The sequence below is a fragment of the Natrix helvetica genome (genome assembly GCF_964273705.1).
Source record: "Natrix helvetica genome assembly, chromosome: 12".
In the NCBI taxonomy this organism is placed as follows: Eukaryota; Metazoa; Chordata; class Lepidosauria; order Squamata; family Natricidae; genus Natrix; species Natrix helvetica.
The window spans coordinates 15,881,827-15,897,684 of NC_138556.1; the positions used below are offsets into that span (position 1 = coordinate 15,881,827).

General features: G+C 45.1%; 1 protein-coding gene across 1 annotated transcript; it reads right to left on the minus strand.

The window, feature by feature from the left end:
* Positions 1 to 217: 217 nt before the first annotated feature.
* Positions 218 to 5,888, minus strand: NR2E3 (nuclear receptor subfamily 2 group E member 3; the record flags this gene model as incomplete). Its single annotated transcript, XM_081964799.1, has 7 exons — positions 5,746 to 5,888; positions 4,113 to 4,216; positions 2,850 to 3,116; positions 2,353 to 2,534; positions 1,806 to 2,046; positions 1,250 to 1,355; positions 218 to 350 (listed from the first exon to the last, which is right to left on the minus strand). Exons 2-7 carry the CDS (start codon positions 4,195 to 4,197, stop codon positions 218 to 220), a joined length of 1,014 nt encoding a protein of 337 aa, XP_081820925.1. The 5' UTR covers positions 4,198 to 4,216; positions 5,746 to 5,888.
* Between the last annotated feature and the right edge of the window lie 9,970 nt (positions 5,889 to 15,858).

The window sequence follows — 15,858 nt, forward strand, 5'->3', positions numbered from 1 at the left end:
TTTACAGTTGAATGACTTGGACTAGAAGACCTCCAAGGTCCCATCCAGCTCTATTCTGAATACCAACACTGTCTGTCATCACTTAAGGCTTCCAGCCCAAATCCCAAAACATCTGGACGGGTTCCTCTGTCTCTCCTCCTGCTTGTGGTTCGGATCCAGGCTTTCAAACAGAGGAACCCGCTTAGGAATTTCAACCACTCCTCCAAAACCTTGCCTGTTAATTTTTGAACATGTCACACAGCAGCTTCTCCATAGGGGTGTTCCCAATGGTTCTGCGGAAAAAGAGAAGCTCGATGCGTTCCGAAGTAATAAATTTCAGCGAAGGCAGCAGCAGTAGTAATTTTCCAAACCTAGGAGGCAATACAGAAAGACTTAGCTATTTCACCAATCGTGCACAACTAGAATATTTCTATCATGTTACTTTTGCTGAAAGAATATACCGTATTTTTCGGAGTATAAGACGCACCTTTTTCCCTCAAAAAAGAGGGTGAAAATCTGGGTGCGTCTTATATACTGAACACAGCATTTTTGCCTCCTGAAACCCCGCTCCCTTTACCAAAATGCCTGTGCATAGCCTTTAGGAGGCTTTCAGAGTGCTCCTGGGGGCTGGGGAGGGCAGAAATGAGCAAATAACAGGCTGTTATCCATGCCCCATTTTTTTACAAAAACGGAGCCCGTTTTTGTGAAAAACAGGCTGTTTTTTGCTTGTTTTTGCCCCTCCCCCCGGAGCACTCTAAAAACCTCCTAAAGGCTATCCATGCCCCTTTTTTGAAAAAAAAAAAGGGCCCGTTTTTTTGCAAAAAAACGGCCCGTTTTGGGGAGGTTTGCAGAGTGCAAAAACTTTTTTTTTTTAATTTGCCTCTTCAAAACCTTGGTACGTCTTATACTCCGAAAAATACAGTATATAAAAAAGAGGTTTTTGCTTTTTTAAACAAAATTCTGAAAGGAAATCATAATATTAAGATAACTTATTTTGATGTCATTATTAAGGCATTAGCAACCAGGAGACTGGGAGTTCTAGTGCTGCTTTAGGCACAAAGCTAACTTTTGGTTCAGTCACTCTTTTGCAATCTTATAGGAGGCAATGTCAAACCATTTCTGAAAAATCTTGTCAAGATAACCGCAGGGACTACTCCAGGCCATCACCAGTGGTCAAAAACTGGCTTGAAGGCACACGAAAAACAAAGTTAAAATAGATTTTGGGACAAAAATGGAGAGAGCACCGAAAATAACTTGTATCTCTAGTTACCTGACTGGCTGACTAGGATAATGTATATGAGTGTGTTGTCCCAGCATCACCTGTGACTGATCCTGCAAATTTTCTACCTGGTCTGGATCCTTCAGTCCTCTTGTTTCTTAAAAGAAAAAAGAAAACTTGAAATTCAAGCAGTGCTACTTTGATAAACAGATCTTTATCCTCGGTGCAAAGTTTCACATCCTCCAGGTCTGAGATAGTTATATAAAAAATGTTACTCATTAGTATGGGTTCTATTCTCTAAATTTCAGTATACACAAAGTCATGCACAAATGTGCTCACACATATGTGAGTACGTGTGTATTATATGCAACATCGATTGAATTTTCAAATAAGAGATTAGGCAGAGCAAGAAATGTAAGCAAGACAAAATCACGAGATAACAGAAACGAAAGAAGCAAAGCCTAATCATCGTTCTAATCGGTGTAAAGTCTAGACTGTAAAATTGTGTACTTCTCCATGAAGATTGGCATTTTGGTTCTCTTAACATTTCTTTAACTTCGCCTATAATCCAGATGTGTTTCTCCCCCATCGCCACCACTCCGCTCACCTGGTTTAAAGAGAACAATGGCCTTCATGCAGGCAAATTCAGTGGGATCTACCGCCAGTGTTTTGAAGCGTGCAATTATTTCTTGCAGCGCACAGATGTCCATTCCTCCAGACACCACCTTGGCGTGGAAGGTGGAGGTCAGCTCTGACAAAGAGAGGAGGGGGCAGGCTTCCAGAGGCAAGGACCACTGGATAGCACAAAGCAGGAACAATTCACTCCAAGCTTCTTCCAGTAAAATCACCTGCAAGCGACAGGACATGGGACTTGAGTCCTTAAAAATTTTTGGGATAGGTGTGCTGCAGTCATTCCTGTTCCCGAATAAACCTTGTAGGTATTTCAGCTAAAACATCCAGATTTTTTCCCCCTTCTATAATTCTCCTGTGGGCATTTCATTCATAAAACAATAGTCCCAACTGTGCAAGTATAAATACCATTATGTTAATTCCGTCTTAGTAAACTGCCTTTCTTGAAGACTTGCTTTCTCACTGGCTCAACTGCCACTCAACTCATCCTGGCTAAAGCTATTGATTCCTCAGGAATCTCTTACCTGATCCCGAAAAGGTAAGTTTGAGAACACAGGAAGGTTTTTTGCCCATTTCACAGCCATGAAGAGGAGTCGGGCAGAGATTTCATACACACTTTCAGGACCAGCAGCCGGATGTGGGGACCGGTGAGCTTCTGTCCCCCCATGTTCGGGCTCATTAGTGGTCACATCGATGTTTTCCTCTGCTGTGAAGACAAACGGCCCATCAGTAGCGTCTGCGGCAGTTACAGTGGTGGGTTGCAGGTGGTACGCCCCGGTACAGGCGTACCGGTGCCTGTCGGGAGCACTGGGTACCATTCTGGTACCGTGCTCCTGAGGGCTCTGAATTCATCCTAAATCTTAAGCTTCTCCCGGAGAGCTAGGACTGCACCAGCAGGGGGCGCTATTGCTTGCAGATCTTCAATTCTGCGGAGTACCTTCACCCCTTACCCCCCCCCTTGTTAAGCATCCCTTCAGGCAGACATTCTCCCTTGCCCCTCACTCAAGCGCCAGGCACCTACCATCCTCTGGCTCCAGCTTGGCACAAGTCTCCGCTGTCATCAGGCTGGCCATGAAACGGTGGTTGTTGGGGGGAGTTAGCGCTTGGCCCCGCAAAGTCCCACTTGCAGAGCAGCTGGGGGGAACCCTGTGGCTCTGCAGGGAAGGGTGGGGTGGTGTCGGAGCCCCCTGGGTGGGGGCCACATGTTCCGGCTGCTCTTCCGAATGCAAGTGCGTGGAGTCCAGGTGCACATGAGCCGTGCTGCGCGGCTGGCGTTCGTTCTGAACCGCTGGAAGCAGAGGAAGGTCAGGATAAGCACCAAAGTGGGCAGAGAAGGTTTCGTTTCCTCCCCTTGAGTGTGTTCAGCTAACAGAAGCGATTGAGATGATTGGATCCCCAGTGGTTTCATGCCCTTTCGCTCCTGGCTTCCAAAACCACAGGTGGCCCAAGGTCTATGCTGGGTCTCCAACTAATCTAGCTACTTCACCGCTATTCCATCTTAACTGTTGGGCTGAAAGAGAAAGCACTCCAGGTCCAAAGTCCCCCAGAGAATTCTCATGGTTGGGGAGGGAATAGGACCTGCGTCTTCCCCTTCCTAATTTGAACCCATCACTGGTTCTTGGAGCTCCAGAGAGACTCTGAATTCTGGACCTTCCTTAAACGTGGAAGCAAGATGGAGGAACTTTGGCCGGTTGATCTCAGCTCAAGCCACCTCACAAGGCTGGCATGGTGAGAAAAACAGGAAGAAGGGGCATTCCATACACAGCCTTGAGTTGTACAAAATAAGGTAAAGGTTCCCCTTGCACATATGTGCTAGTTGTTCCCGACTCTAGAGGGCGGTGCTCATCTCCGTTTCAAAGCCAAAGAGCCAGCGCTGTCCGAAGACATCTCCGTGGTCATGTGGCCGGCATGGCTAAATGCCGAAGGTGCACAAAACACTGTTACCTTCCCACCAAAGGTGGTTCCTATTTTTCTACTTGCATTTTTTACGTGCTTTCGAACTGCTAGGTTGGCAGAAGCTGGGACAAGGAACGGGAGCTCACTTCCTTACGCAGCGCTAAGGATTCGAACCACTGAACTGCCAACCTTTCTGATGGACAAGCTCAGCCTCTTAGCCACCGCGTCCCTCATACAAAACAAAGTGGGATATAAATATATGATTAATGAATTCACACATCTACAAGGCAGCAGGTGGAGAAGGTTTGCCTGTAAGATCTGCTTGCGAAAGACTTCCAGGTGATACGATCAACCGAGAATCGGCCCTTTCCCCCAGATTCAGGTTTACCGTCTTTGTTCATTCCCGCTTGGAGACATTTCTTCAAGCGACAAGCTTGGCACTGGTTTCGGTGCGCTTTGTCCACGGGGCACATTCCACTGCCAACCTGGCACCTGTCAAGAGGACAAGATAAGATTCTATTAGATGCACCTGCCAGGAATTCTAGATTTTGGGCGGGCGATGGTGTCCTGTGCTATGGAAAACAAATGTATGTTCCAAGAAAAGTAAAAACTGAAAGAAAATCTAGACCTAGAGCTACAGAAAGGCTAAATGCTGTGAGTTCCCTGAAAGTTGCTGTCACAGAACAACGAAATGTTTCTAGAATCACTTCATCTACATCGACTTCTTTAATATTGAAATTGGTCCTCTGGAAGCCAAGAGGCACACCAAACATTGATGTTTCAGTGCTGAGAAGAAACTTGGTGCCTTGGATTTGAGATTCGGGCAGAAAATGTCCCATCGACACCTGAAAACTAAAAAACAGCATGACTAGATGGGCAGGAGAAGGAACACGGTGGCTCAGTAGTTAAGACAGTGAGCTTGTCGATCAGAAAGGTCGGTGGTTCGAATCCCTAGCGCCGTGTTACGGACCGAGCTCCCGTGACTTGTCCCAACTTCTGCCAACCTAGCAATTCGAAAGCACGTAAAAAATGCAAGTAGAAAAATAGGAACCACCTTTAGTGGGAAGCTAACAGCGTTCCATGCGCCCTTGGCATTTAGTCATGCCAGCCACATGACCACAAAGATGTCTTCGGACAGCGCTGGCTCTTCGGCTTTGAAACGGAGATGAGCAGTGCCCCCTAGAGTCAGGAAGGGCGAGCACATTTGTGCGAGGGGAACCTTTACCTTAGAGGGGCAGAGGAGATTAAGATGTATCACACAACTGGAGGTCACAACTCACAGGCTCCTAAAAGTGGGGTCAGAGACAAGAACGCAAAACTCAGGATGTCCCTTCACCTCATCCCCAAATTCGGCACATTGCACTGAGTGAACGGCCTTTCTCCATGCAATACTAGAGGAGTACAAACAGGAGCTAAACTGATGTAGGACAAACAATGAAGCCCGTAGGACTAGTGGTCCATTTAGCACTGAATTGTATGCTCCAATTCTCCAAAGCCTAGAAAGGATTTGTTTTCAGGGTTCCCCTAAAACTAGAAACAAAATTAAATTGACCAAGGATGGACCCTCCATCCTTTATTGGCTCTTCACCTGAACAATGACCCATCTGTATCAGAAGGACTCGCATTGGGAAAGCCCCACAACAGAAGCCCTACAACTGCTATATCCGTTGCTCCCATTGAGAAGAACTGGACTTCCTTTCCTTCTCTTCTCCCCTAAAGGTCAAAACATTGCAGGCTGATGGGCGTGCTTTATATCCTAAATTGCTTTTCCCCCGCACTCTGAAGATGAGTCTGAACAGGACACAATGTAGTGCGGTGGTGGGTTTAGTGAGACCACATCTGGACCCTTGTGGTTCTTCAGAATTAAAAAATGACAATGAACAGAAACCGATCGCAGTCTTTCTCTCTGCCAGGCAGCGTCTCCCGAAGCCCCCTCGCCTTCTCACAGCTTGACCCCAGTGAAGAGCGCACAATTACAGATCGTTTATCCTTCCTCTACTCCCACAACAGTATCCATTTACCTATAAACCAGCTTCCGTCGGACGCTGCGTTTGAAGAAACCGCTGCAGCCGTTGCAAGCGTAGATGCCGTAATGCTTCCCGCTGCTGGTGTCACCGCATACTTTGCAGAGCAATACGGGGCTCCCTGCTTTGCCAGGTGCCAGACTAAGCTCTACACAGAAGAGAGAAGAGGATAGTTAACAGCCAGACAAATGCAGCACACAACAAAGGAGACGAAGCCAACAGATTTTCAACAGAAAATGTATAAGGAACTTTCAGTTGATAGTTCCTGTATACATTGCTGGAGCTTATGCTTGCCCTGCTGCTCTTATTTTTTTACCTTGATTTGTTTTATAGTTATTGACTTATTTTCCAGGTTCGGTTTGTAATAATGGACAGATGTAGATTTTAAAAAAAGCAAATTCCTATCTTCTATCCATCCAGAGAAGACGGGGGAGAACTTTTCATGGTTCAGCCATTTCCTTCCCCACATTTCGAAGTAGGTGGTCCATCCATCCCCATCTTAATTGTACCGGCCTGAAGATTCTCCCAGGTGCTCTCTTAGCAACGAATGAAGAAATGGCACCCTACAACATTGGGCATCTACAATCACAGAGCCATAGGCCGAGCTTGACCAACTCCTAATTAAATTTTCAAAGGAGTTGATGAATAATAACCTAGTTGAACAATAAGACACTATGACAAATAAATAAATGAATAATAAATAAATAAGCCATCAACGACTACTTCAACAATACACGAGCACACAATAGATACAAACTTATGGCAAATCGCTCCAAACTCGATTGCAGAAAATGCAACTTGAGCAGTTGGTGGTCAACGCCTGGAATGCACTACCTGACTATGTAGTTTCTTCCCCAAACCCCCATAACTTCAACCTTAGACTGTCTACCGTTGACCTCACCCCATTCCTAAGAGGTCCGTAAAGGGGGGCATGCATAAGCGCACCAACGTGCCTCCGTCCCTGTCCTATTGTCCCCATTTATTCGTATTCATTTCATGTACTCATAATCATGTTTATACATAAATCTGTTATCTTATACATGCTTGATGAAATAAAGAAATAGATAAATAAAAAATATTGCACGGGAATCCCCAGCGTGGTCTGCGCTCCACAGATTGCGTATCGCTATCTGAGATACAGGGAAGAAAGACGATTTGAGGCCACAAGACGTGACTTTGCCACCACGCTTAAGGATATCGCTGAACTTCCCAGAAGGGTTGACAGAACTACCTGCCAATTCCTGCACTTGGGTGAGCTGCTTTTGGCCCCAAATGAAAGAGAGAAAAAAACCCATGTTCTGCAGAGTTGTGACACCATCACTTACCCAACTGATTGGCCTCCATCCCTCTGTTCACAAACGACTTCACAGGTGAGGCAGTCATAACAGTGGCTGATGATCCGTGGGACAAGGGAATTGGCCTCACGGGTTCTTTTGTATGCAGAGTTCTGACTTCTTCGGTTTTGAATTGGAGGCCCAAATGCAGGAAACTCTCCCGTTTTTCCTCAGACGAGGCTGAGATAAATTACTAGAAGAACGGCCTGGACTCCCTCAAGTCTGCTCCAAACCTCTTAACAGATTGTCCTCCAGACCATCACGACCTTCTGTGGATGCTTCACGTGTGCTTGGTGTGTGCGATGCTCAATGTGTGAGTCCTTCCTCTTCGGGGCTCCTGTAGTGTAGCAGGAAAGATTAGACATTAACGCTGTGTAAGCAGTTGCCTGTCCGTCATCCTCTTAATCTTTAGTTTTCGAAGGTGGGACCATCAGCTCCATAATCAAAGAACGAGGAAGATTTCTGTCAGCGAGCTCAGGAGGACAGCAGAATGCGATGACCCCCTCATCTTGACAGGGACTCTGGCCGCAACCATTTCTACGCCCTCCGGCTTCCCACAACTGCCACTAACTTGTGTTCTTGGAGATCCCTTTTTGGAAGATTTATTTATTCGCTTGCCAAATAGGCAGGTTGAGGGCCGCTCAGTTTCCCGAGACGTTAGATCTTCCTCTGCCCTGATTCTACCACGTTGTCCTTGTCTCTGGTTCCTACCCAGGAACAAAAGTTTTGGGGGAAGAGAAAAAATCCAGTCCACCTACAAGCACAGCTGCTGATCCCAACTGAATATTTCATAAGGCTTTTTTTTTTTCAGCGAGAAGAACGTACTACCTTGGCGAGCAGGTTCTGTATTATTGATGAAGGGAAAGGTGAGGCAGAAGCAGTTGCGACACAGAAGTCAAGATACACGGCTCATATTTATTCATTTAGAGATTTTGTATTGCCGCCTACTCGCACATGACGAAGGAAGGCAGCTTACAAAAGACAAAAGTACAATATGAAAGAAATAAGAAGGAAAATAAGAAACACGAGTGGTGGGATTCAGCCAGTTCGCACCAATTCAGGGAGAACCGGTTGTTAACTTTATAAGCAGTTGGGAGAACCGGTTGTTGGAAGAAGTCTTCTTTTGTTTTTCCCCCCACTTTGCAGGGCTAATCCTGTAAGGAAGGCAGGAAGGAAACATTCTGGTGTTGTTTCTAGCCTCATCTTGATTGCCCTGCTTACAGAAACTGCCTCTCTGGTTAACCCTTATCACATTGTAACAGCTAAGATAAAGCGCCCATCAATCTGAGTGATGTTGAGTTGGCCATGCCCACATGGTCACATGGCCACTGAGCCACGCCTACCCAGAAGGTAATTAGGGCAGAGAATCAGTTGTTAAATAGTTTGAATCCTACCACTGCTTCCACCCCAGCCATTTAATGGGCTCCATCCCACTCTGGGTTCCCCAGGCCCACTGGCAGAACAACGTCTTCAAGGGCTTCCGAAAAGTGTTAGAGGGGGGGGGCAGTCTAATTTCCGGAGGGATGGATATTCCAGAGAGATGGAGCCACCACAGAGAAGGTCCTTCTTCTGGGTCCTGTTTCCACCCATGGCTCCTTGTTCTACCCTCAGGTGCTTTGGAGAATAGTTCGACTTCCTCTTCTTTGTGGCAGCCCCTGAGATATTGGAACACTGCTATCATGTCCTTTCCATTAAACTAGACATACCCAGTTCCTGCAACCGTTCTTCATATGTTTTATCCTCCAGTCCCCTAATCATCCTTGTTACTCTTCTCTGCACTCTTTCTAAAGTCTCCACATCTTTTCTACATCGTGGCAACCAAATGTCACCGATATGCTTATGGCAGAATTCATCCCGTTATGCCCCAATTCAAGGACATTCCATTTCATCCTTCCCTCTGCAAGCAAATCATCATTCTAGTTTATTCATCATTGGGCCATTAGGCGATACTGCTTCATTTAGGTCGTTTTCCTGTGAAGATTTACTGAATTTTAACAAAGCCCTGAGTCCTTCCAAGCTGGCCATTGCCTTCCCTTCCTGCTATTTTGTCAATAGAAGCAGTGCTATTCATAGCTCCAGCACTGAAAAGAAAGAGAAGGAGTTCAGCCGTCTTCCCCTATGCACAGTGGGGGAGACAGAACCTACAGCATATAGTTTGATTCATTCAAGCTTGGTAGCAAACTTTCTGATTTCCAGCGAGGCTGACCCGCCTTCTGTGGTTTGACTACTTTGGTTGTTGTGAACGGATCTGCCACTCTGCTTTTCGGGAATCCCAAGGCGACAATCAAGGCATCACAAAACGTTTTATTTTATTTTTTCATTTTAGAAAGGATTCCTTTTTATAGCCAATGGTTTGGCAAAGCTTTGCAAAGAATCGAGGCTGCAAAACAGTTGGGTGGGTGGTTGGAGGTCCCAATTCTCCAAGCAGCCTCCTTTTAAAGCAAGTTAGGCTTGTGCAGATTTCGATGGGTGCAGAACCAATCCCCCGGCTAATCCCTTTTACTCTGGGCAGGCGAAGGGGGTGGGTGGGTGGGTGGGGGGAGGAAGATAGGCAAGCAAGCTGCAAAGAATCTGCTAGTTAAACCCAAAAAACAATTAGCTTTAGGACTGAGAGAGCAGCTCCGAGGGAGTCAGTGCTGACCAGAGACAGATGGTGCTGATGGAGGCTTGATCAGACATTAGGACTAAGGTCCTTAATCTTCAGCCCTGATCTCTCTGTCTCTGGGAGGCCCTTTCTGACCAGGAAGACGGCCAGATGTTCCCGGCTACTGTAGCTCCCTCCCTCCCCCAAAATTAACACTGTTGTACATCCCAAAGCTTTTTATATATATATAAATCTTTAGTAACAAGAAGCCTCCTTCAGATTCTGTCTTTCTTTCTTTCTTTCCTCCTCCTGCTCCTCCTCCTCCTTTCTTCTTCTTCCACTTCTCCTTTTCTCTTTCTCCTTTTCTTCCTCTTCTTTTTCTTTCTCCTCTCCTCCTCCTCTTCTTTTTCCTCTTCTTCTTTTTCTCCTCTTCCTCTTCCCCTCCTCCTCTTCTTCATTCTCTTCTTCTTTTTCTCCTCTTCCTCTTCTTCTTTTTCTCCTCTTCCTCTTCTTCTTCCTCTTCCTCCTCCTCCTTTCTTCCTCTTCCTCTTCTCCTTTTCTCCTTTTCTTCTTCCTTTTCTTCTTTTTCTTCTTTTCTCCTCTCCTCTTCTTCTTTTTCTCCTCTTCCTCTTCTTTTTTCTCATCTTCCTCTTCTTTTTCTCCTCTTCCTCTTCTTGCTCTTGCTCTTTCTCTTCTCATCCTGCTCTTCCTCCTCCTCCTCTTCTTCATTCTCTTCTTCTATTTCTCCTCTTCCTCTTCTTTTTCTCCTCTTCCTCTTCTTCTTCCTCTTCCTCCTCCCCCTTTCTTCCTCTTCCTCTTCTCCTTTTCTCCTCCTTCTCTTCTTCCTTTTCTTCTTTTTCTTCTTCTTTCTCCTCTCCTCCTCCTCTTCCTCCTCTTCCTCTTCTTTTTGTCTTCTTCCTCTTCCTCTTCTTCCTCCTCTCCTCCTCCTCTTCCTCCTCCTCCTCTTCTCCTCCTCCTCCTCCTCCTTTTTTTCTTGTCCTCTGCTTGTCTGATGCAAATTCCAAGTTTCCATTTGAGTCAACGGAGCAAAGAAATCATGACCGCAGGCTAAACATTTCTCATGAAGACTGTTTGTCCTGCTGTGACACATCACCCTGCTTTGACACCCTGACTGCTTGTCCCCTCAGGTTGACCTGTGAAGGAGGTCATGTTTGGGCTGGGATCTCACTGGGGGAGACTCATCTTCGCTTTCCTTGGATCTAATTCCCTGTCCCGGATTTTACCTTTCAGTTCTTGCTTTACGGTACTTTTGATGGCTGTATTTGACTAAGCCCTGACATCTGATCACCTTGCTTTGGACGTTATCCAAGGTAATGAGAGGTAGGCCATCAGTTTGAACTTGGATGGAATACAATGTTAGGACTGGTCACTCTGCTCTTTCTATTCCACCTTCTGGATGAGGTTTTCTAAATGGTAATTTTGTCTTTCCTTGATGTTCTTGTCCTCCAAATTGAATAGCTGAATTTCCTCTTTCTTTTCCTTTCCTTTCCTTTCCATCTTTCCTTCCTTCCTTTCTGACTTTCTTTTTTCTTTCTTTCTTCCTTTCTTTCTTTCCTTTCTTTTTCCTTCCTTTCTTTTTTCCTTCTTCCTTTCTTTCTTCCTTCCTTCCTTCCTGTCTGTCTTTTTTCTTTCTCTCTTTCTCTCTTTCTCTTTCACTTTCTCTCATTCTCTTTCTCCTCTTTCTTTCTTCTTTCTTTCTTTCTTTCTTTCTTTCTTTCTTTCTTTCTTTTTCTTTCCCACATTTCTGAACCACCCATCTCCCTGAGAGAGGAATATATCTCACTATTGCAACTGTCTCTCATAGGACTTGGGTTCCGCAGCACATTAAAAGCCATCATTCTCTCTCTGCAATATAAAATGAGGCCTGAGGTTCATAAGACCGCATGTAGTACGAGATGTCCCTCAAACAATGAGAAGTTCTAGAGGTTATATTTGTAGATACTTGCAAATAGTGGAGATTATTTATTCATTCAGTTTTGTATTCATAACTTCATTGTTCTATATCAAGGAACAGTGTTTCAATCATCCATTCCTCGTGAAAGTTTAGTGATTCGCTAGCAATTTACAAAAGATGCAGTCGGACTGGAAGGAAGGGGTGAGATTCACTGAACGTTTTCCCTTAAAGGTAAAGGTTCCCCTCGTACATATGTGTTAATCGTTCATAACTCTAGGGGGCGATGCTCATCTCAATTTCAAAGCTGAAGAGCCAGGGCTGTCCGAAGACATCTCTGTGGTCATGTGACCGGCATGACTCAACACCGAAGGCCCACGGAACGCTGTTCCCTTCCCACCAAAGGTGGTCCCTACTTTTCTACTTGCATTTTTTACTTGCTTTTGAACTGCTAGGTTGGCAGAAGCTGGGACAAGTAATGTGAGCTCACTCCGTTATGTGGCACTAGGGATTTGAACCACTGAACTGCCAACCTTTCTGATCGACAAGCTCAGCGTCTTAGCCACTGAGCCATTGCGTCCCTATTTTTTTTTCCTTACATATTATCAAAACTCTTCAGGAGTCTGGTGGCACCATTTTTGATTGACGCATTTTATTCAAGTTTTGTCAGCCGTAGCTCCCTTTATCAGATGCATTTAAATGCGGTGAGCTGCAAACTCAGAGCGTTGGCCAAGGCAACTCAAAGCCAAGGAATTCCGATGACTTAATCTCTCGCAGCCCTGAGCTCCACCTGCTTGCAAACGGCATTAGTGTTTATTTCCAAAAGCCAAAGCTGCCAAATCTCAAAATATGCTGGGCTGTCAGGTAGAGGGTTACAACCTGTCATAACCTGTTACGTAACTGTCACTGACACAGAGAAAAGAAGCCAGAGTGGAGGAGAAGGACGGGCATCAGCTCTTAATTAAATACTGGTGTCAGCACATTGGAGATGAAGAAGGAAGGTCTTCTCTAGATTAGATAATGCTCCAGCTTAATTCCAGGAGATCTGTGGCTCTTGATTGAGATGAAAAAATGACCACCTGTAAAATGCCACTGCGGCATCCCATCCACCTTCCAACTCGAGAAGCGTTTTTTTCTGATCATTAAACTTCCTTTTTTTAAAAAAAGTGGTTCAAAAAAATAAAAGAGAGACATATTTTAGGGAAGACTCTTGACTGAATAAGGGGACGTGGTGGCTCAGTGGCTAAGACGCTAAGCTTGTCGCTCAGAAAGGTCGGCAGTTCGGCGGTTCGAATCCCTATTACTGCGTAACGGAGTGAGCTCCCATGACTTGTCCCAGCTTCTGCTAACCCAGCAGTTCGAAAGCACGTAACAAATGCAAGTAAAAAAATAGGAGCCACCTTTGGTGGGAAGGTAACAGCGTTCCTTGCACCTTCGGCATTGAGTCATGCCGGCCACATGACCACAGAGACGTCTTTGGACAGAGCTGGCTCTCCGGCTTTGAAACGGAGATGAGCACCGCCCCCTAGAGTTGGGAACGACTAGCATATAAGTCCGAGGAGAATCTTTACCTTTAAAGAGAGGAATAAGGCAGTGAAACCTAGAGATACTATCTGTGAAAACTGTTAAGCAGCAGCATATGCCTGAGTCGTCCCTTGAGAGGAAGGCTGACTCGGATGCTGCCTTTGCACCTTAGTCTTGCGTCCACTCAGTCCAGTGGGGATTTGGGGAGGGGGGAGAGAGACGGTGGATTAGCTTGGCCCACCATCTGTCATTAGGCCAATAATCACTGCCCGAAGCCAATCCAATTGTCATTGAAGTATTTAAAGAATAAGGCCATTCTTTGCCCCTCCAAAATCATTTAGTTAACCCCACTAAGCAGAGAGACTTAAAGTGAAGTCATCTGGCAAGGGGGGGGGGGGGAATGCAAGCAGAGCAATGGGAAAGTCAAAAGACTGGACTGAACATAGCATATCTCTCTGTCTCTCTCTGTGTGTGTGTCTCTCTCTCCCTCTGTGTCTCTGTCTCTCTTTCTCTCTGTGTGTGTGTCTGTCTCTCTGTTACTCTCACTGTCTCTCTCTCTATCTGTCTTTCTCTCTGTGTCTTTCTCTCTCTCTTTCTGTCTCTCTCTCTTTCTCTGTCTCTCTTTCTCTATCTCTCTCTGTCTGTCTCTCTCTCTCTGTGTCTCTGTCTCTGTCTTTCTGTGTGTCTCTCTGTGTCTGTGTGTGTGTCTCTGTCTCCCTCTCTCTCTTTCTCTTTCTCTCCTCCATGTGCCCTTTTAGTAGAATAAATAATCAATCTCCCCCAAGCTTGATTGCATCAGGGTCTGCTCAAGCTCACCGTCCAACCCTGGTTGAAGATTGCCAATGATATCTTGGGGGGGGGGGCAGGGAGAATCAAGCGTCTAATAGTAGTCACAACATCTTCACATATGCTCTCAATGACTTCCACCTGAATAACGTAGTGCTCAGTCGTAGAAATGCTTAAGTCCGTTGGATGCTTGCCTTCAGGGTGTTGACTTTAATTAGAATAGAATAGAATTCTTTATTGGCCAAGTGTGATTGGACACACAAGGAATTTGTCTTTGGTGCAGATGCTCTCAGTGTACATAAAAAGACAAGATACATTCGTCAAGAATCATAAGGTACAACCCTTAATGATAGTCATAGGGTACAAATAAGCAATCAAATCATACTAGGAAACAATATAAATCGTAAGAATACAAGCAAGAAGGTTACAGTCCTGCGATCATAAGTGGAAGGAGATGGGTGATAGGAACGATGAGAGGATTAATAGTAATACTAATGCAGACTTAGTAGTTTGACAGTGGGAGGGAATTATTTGTTTAGCAGAGTGATGGCATTCGGGGAAAAAGCTGTTCTTGTGTCTAGTTATTCTGGTGTGCAGTGCTCTATAGCGTCGTTTTGAGGGTAGGAGCTTATGATACCTTAATTATATTAACCAGTTATCCTCATTCAGTTGTCTTGCAACTCTGAAACATATTAGTTTGAACTTCTGGGGCTCTGAATGTATCTGGATTCCAGAAAGCATCAGGTTGGAGATACATGATACCTTATAGCACAAAATGCTTCTAGATACATAACGTAGATATGTTTTAGCAACTATTAGAGTTGAAAGCATGTCTCCAAAATGGAATGCAAAGAATATTTAGTCGTGTGACTCCCATCTGCGAGATGAAATGATGGAGTGAGTTCAAAAAGAAGATGGACTTTCTCATCCATCCCCTTCTTCTTGGACCACCATCAAATTATGATTCGTTCAAATTTACATTCTGTAGATATTCCATTGGCTTATTGGCATGGAAAGATTAGCCAAAAGGTCTTGGTAGGAATACCAGTAATGGTGTGTGGCTCCCTCTGCTGTTTTAATTTGGAATTGCCATAGCTATTGGATTTGCATCGTATATATGCTTTCTAATCACCAATTTCTGAGAGAAAAAATGTACCGTACATTGGGATCAACTTAGCAAGAAAATGCAGCCTGAGCTCTCCTTATTATTTTTGTTTGGTTGCTAGCTCAAAAGTATATTCAAACATGTCATGTCATGTCCAGTACAATAATTAATGCTGATGTTGAAGTATTTGTGTTTCAGATTGTGAAGGCTACAGATTGCATCCACAAAACCAACAAAAGGAGCAGCTTGAAATCAGCAATAAAATCATAGAAACAGCAGTCAGCAAGCATGGCTGAGTTGGCCTTGGACAACGTAACTTTTTTTTTTTAGCAATGGACACCCCAAAACACATTTTAAAAGGCTAAGGTCTCATTGAGTGCAGGCCAACTTCCCAACTGAACACAAACAGCTGATTGTCCGTTCTACTCAGAATCTACTTTTAATGGTGTCCTGGAAATCAGCCCAAGTTCCCTTCCTTCTATTAGTAAGAGAAGGGGGGGGGAGGGTTGTATCTGAAAGACCATTTAGGGGAATAGCAAAACCAGTTCTGCATTTCTGGAGTTGGAGTGAATGAGGGGACTTTCCATTGAAGGGATCCATAAAACAAAGCAAATGTTTGAGAAAGGAGGGCAATTTTCCATGAAAACCCCTGAGATTATCCTGCACGCCTGGCATGATGCAACCTTCCCCTTTTCCTCCAAAACGAGGACCAGCTCAGCTCTCGCCTGTCGTCCCCAAAGAGATCTGCAGAGCGCACCGGCCAATCGCTTTATGCCCGGAAGATAGAAATAGCAATAGCATTTAGACTTATATACCGCTTCACAGTGCTGTACAGTCCTCTCTAAGCAGTTTACAGAGTCTCAGC